Raw genomic sequence first — 4,185 nt, forward strand, 5'->3', positions numbered from 1 at the left:
AGAGTGAATTGGTAGTTTCTTTTTAGGATTATGAAAGCCTTTGGATTTGGAGAAAAAGTTATTCAGCTCTGTTCTCAATTGATGGAAACTTCCTCATCTGCTATTATTGTCAATGGATCTCCTTCCAATTTCTTCAAAAGCACTAGAGCTCTAAGACAGGGGGATCCCATCTCCCCTATCTTGTTTACTATTTTAGCTGAAAGTTTGGGTAGATTTATTTTTAAAAATGTGGAAGAAGGTAATCTGAAAGGACTGAAACCTTCTTCGTCCAATATTACTTGTACTCATGACAGTTTGTTGATGATTTGATCACCATGGGGGAAGCTACTATTAGGGAATCAAGAAATATGAAGAATGTTATGGATATTTATGAATCTGCTTTTGGCCAAAAAATTGATTGGGATAAGAGCTCATTGTTCTTCATCAACACCCCTATTCAAAGACAATTAAGGATTGAAAGAATTCTTGGATGTAAAATTACTGAGTTTCCCTCTACTTACTTGGGGCTTCCCCTTTGTATTAAGCCTGCAAATAATTTATGGATTAAATTGGTTGACAAATTCAACTCTAAACTAGTAGGTTGGAAAGCGGCTACCCTTAGTCAAGCGGGCAAGGTTACAATGCTTAAAGCTACTCTCCAAAAGTTGCCTATTTATGCTCTCAGTCTATTTAAAATCCCTAGAAAGTTTGCAGAGGCAATTGAAGGAATCCAAAAAATGTTTCTTTGGTCGGGAGTGGAAGACAAGAATAGAATTCCCCTTATAGTGTGGAATAAAATCTGCTCTCCCAAGGCCTCTGGGGGATTAGGTTTAAGGAATATTAGCTCTATGAATAATGTGTTATTAACAAAACAAATCTGGAGAATGAAAGGGGAGGAAAGAGACTGGAATTTAATCTGGAGAAAGAAATATCTTCATATGCAACCTTCTGAGGAAGAATTTATGGATAAATCTTTTACTGTTGAAGGCTCTACAATTTGGAATGCAGTTCAATTGGATAAAAGTTGGGCTGCTGCTGGAAGAATGTGGAAATTGGGGAATGGTAGAAGTATAAGATTTTGGGAAGATAGATGGCTTATGGATAAACCTTTGGAGGAAATTCCAATCCTTTATGATTGGAAAGACTAGTTCAAAAATAGGCATGGGGGTTTGGTTAGAGACTACTGGAGAAATGAGAATTGGATTGAGTTTAGCCAGCATTGTCCAGGTTTAAAGTTTCTTGAGATTTTGATTTCTTCTAAAATTTTGAGGGACAACAAAGAGGATAGTTTGATTTGGAGGGAAACCCCGGATGAGAATTATTCTGTGTCTTCGGCTGTGGCTATCCACAACAAAGTTATGGAAGAGATTCCTATTTGGGCTAAAGTGTGGAATAAGAAGTTGATTCCTAAAGTTAATATCTTTTTTTGGATCTTTATCCCAAACAAGGTGTTGACTTTGGACAACCTTCAAAAGAGAGGATTTTTTTTTCCTAACAGGTGTTCTCTTTGTTGCAGGGAAGAAGAGTCTTCTTGCCATATTCTCCACCAGTGTACTTTCAGCCAGGAAATTTGAAAAATTATTTTTAGTAGGTGGAAGTTGAGCTGGGCTTTTCCGAACTCTCTAGGGGAGTCCTGGCAGCAATGGTTCTATCCTAATTCCAACCCTAAGATTGTGGTTCTTTGGAAACTTACTTTCCCTAATGTTATCTGGAAAATCTAGAAGGAGCACAATAATATGATTTTTAGGGATAAAAGTGCTAACCCTGAAGTTGTGGTGGATAAAATATACAAAAGTATATTTGAATGTCTCAATGATATTGATCATGGTCTAGCAGCTAAAGAAGACTTTAATGATAGGTGGAACCTTTCTACAACCAAATCTAGTAAGGAGAAGGGTAGGGAAGGACTAGCATGGTGCTTTCCACTTCAGGGATGGATAAAGGCCAACTTTGATGGGGCGTTGAAGGGGAATCCAGGTAAAGCTGGTTATGGGGGCATTGTTAGGAATTTTGCTGGAAGTTGCCTAGTGGCGGTCGTTGGCCCTTTGGGTAGTCAAACCAATCATTATGCTGAAGCTTCAGCAGCTCTGAATACTGATTATTGCTAAGAACCTAAATCATGACAACTTATGGCTGGAGGGAGACTCACTAAATATTATCAAGTTCTTGAAGGGGGAAACCGAGCCATTGTGGTCTATAGAAAACATAATTTTGAAAGCTAGAGAAATTATTGCTAGTTTTAAAGTTATCATAATTGAACATGCCTTTAGAGAAAAAAATTTGGTTGCAGATGGCCTGGCGAACCTAGGCGTTAATTCCGAAGCTCAAACTATTTGGCATGAGGAAGATAATATTAATTTTAGTATTAAAGATCTCCTAAGAAACTATAGATTCATGGGGAAAGAAGGACCGCATAATTATGATAGTTGAAAGGAGTAGTTTATGCATTTATAGAAAGGTTATGATTACTTGGCGAAGTGGCAGAATTGCAATCAAAGATATTAACACTTAGCACACTTTGTGGGTTATCATTTTCAAAATTTTGAGAGACAATAGGAAGGAAGCTTTGAGCTTGCAGAAGAATAGAGGTGACATTCTAAAATTGAATATGGGAGGGGGTCTAAGGAGGGAGGAACTAGATAACATTTCCAGATGGAAGGAAATGCCAAAAGTATGGACAAAGCTGGAAAAAGGGTCCCTGATGAATTTTATGGAGAAGCTGGTTGATTACAATAAAGGTAGGGTTAATCTTGCAGTCTCCAAAATAACTAAACATTGGAGTAACGAGTCTTTTAAAATCCATGGCGTGAGGTTCAAATTGGACCTGGGCTTCATTGCAACTGTAATAGGTATGCCCCACTCAGGTCTCAATTTTATTAGAGATCTTAAAGTTTCCAATAATGTGGTTAAACTTTTTCTGCGTAAGGAAAAGGAGAGGGCTAAAATAGGTAAAGCCACGGGGGGTTATTATGATGCCTCCAACATCAATAAAATTTGGGGTTGTGTGTTGAATGCTATCATGGAATACATAACAATGGAGGGTCATTTTACTAGGGCCCATACATATCACTTTGTGCTATTAAACCACTTTAGGCATGAGAAAAGGGTTTCCCTACCCTACTATCTCTTCAAGTCTTTGCTGAGGTCTCTCAACAAACACAACAAGAATCCCTCAAACCCAGTGCTTCATTGTGGCCTCATTCTGCTCATTTATGAGCACTGCAAAATCCTTGCCATTTAGGAAAACAAGAGGTTGTCTGCTTCTCCAAGGAAAGGCAAGAGAAAGCTGGAGAAAGGCGGACCCAGCAAGGAAGAGTCGATTCAGAGCAAAAAAAGCAAGAGCACTACTAGGATGAAAACCCAAGAGGACAAGAATGACATAGAGGAAACTGGAAAAAATGGTAGTGAAATGGAAACAAATGAGTCTGGAGGTGAGGAAAGTTGGAAAGATGAGGACATGGGTGCAGAGGAAGATGAAGCTAAGGATGTGTCCAGCCAAGATAGTCCAATTCACAGTGCTAGCTTAGGCAATGACAACAGCCAGCCTATGGTGGAGAAGGATGATAAGGTTAATAAGGAAAAAGATATGGATTCTGAGAGGGAGAAGGATAAGGAACCTGAGAAGGAAACAACTAAGGATAGTCTAAGTAAGGATAAGTAGTGTGCTGGAGAAGGGTTAATCCCGGATAACCTCAAAAACCTTACCAAGCCTAGATTGGGTTTTGACAGATGGACATATGAATTTTTGAAGAATTTAGAAAAAAATGAGAAGCAGATGGATGAGAAAAGGAAGGAAGATGATAGGAACCAGAGGAAATGGAAGTAGGACATGGAGGAAAAAGTTAAAAAGATGGCAGCTCAGATTGACTATCTGGAAGAAGGTAAAGTGGCAATGATAAACCCATTGGGAATGATTCCGAATATCTTGTCTGTTGTTACAAAGAACCTAGAGGATATTTCTAAGGTCCTTGAAAGCTCCATCTCTCCCAAACCAGTGGTGGACCTCGCCATTGATGAAGATGCTATCGAGACTGGGAGCGGAGAAGCTACGCCTGGTGGAGCGACAAAGAGAACTAGGGCGAGCATGACAAAAGCTGTTGCGACGTCTGCTAAAGAAATCCCTAATCTTAGGGATAATATCAAAGATCTATATGGGATTAGCAGTAACTTGGCTAATTCCCTGAAAAACATAAACTAGTTCCTTTT

General features: G+C 39.0%; 1 protein-coding gene across 1 annotated transcript; it reads left to right on the forward strand.

Annotated features, from left to right (window-relative positions):
* Positions 1 to 1,140: 1,140 nt before the first annotated feature.
* On the forward strand, positions 1,141 to 3,640 carry LOC131874333 (uncharacterized). The gene is made up of 2 exons (XM_059217658.1): positions 1,141 to 1,206; positions 3,221 to 3,640. Exons 1-2 carry the CDS (start codon positions 1,141 to 1,143, stop codon positions 3,638 to 3,640), a joined length of 486 nt encoding a protein of 161 aa, XP_059073641.1.
* Positions 3,641 to 4,185: the final 545 nt, after the last annotated feature.

This window comes from Cryptomeria japonica, chromosome 3 (assembly GCF_030272615.1).
Source record: "Cryptomeria japonica chromosome 3, Sugi_1.0, whole genome shotgun sequence".
NCBI classification, from domain to species: domain Eukaryota; kingdom Viridiplantae; phylum Streptophyta; class Pinopsida; order Cupressales; family Cupressaceae; genus Cryptomeria; species Cryptomeria japonica.

Bases quoted from the DNA above. Each gene is read 5' to 3' on its own strand.
- LOC131874333 (XM_059217658.1), top strand. From the start codon at position 1,141: ATGGGGGTTTGGTTAGAGACTACTGGAGAAATGAGAATTGGATTGAGT. The intron at 1,207-3,220 runs GTTTAAAGTTTC...CTTGCCATTTAG, and splicing joins GTTTAGCCAGCATTGTCCAG to GAAAACAAGAGGTTGTCTGC.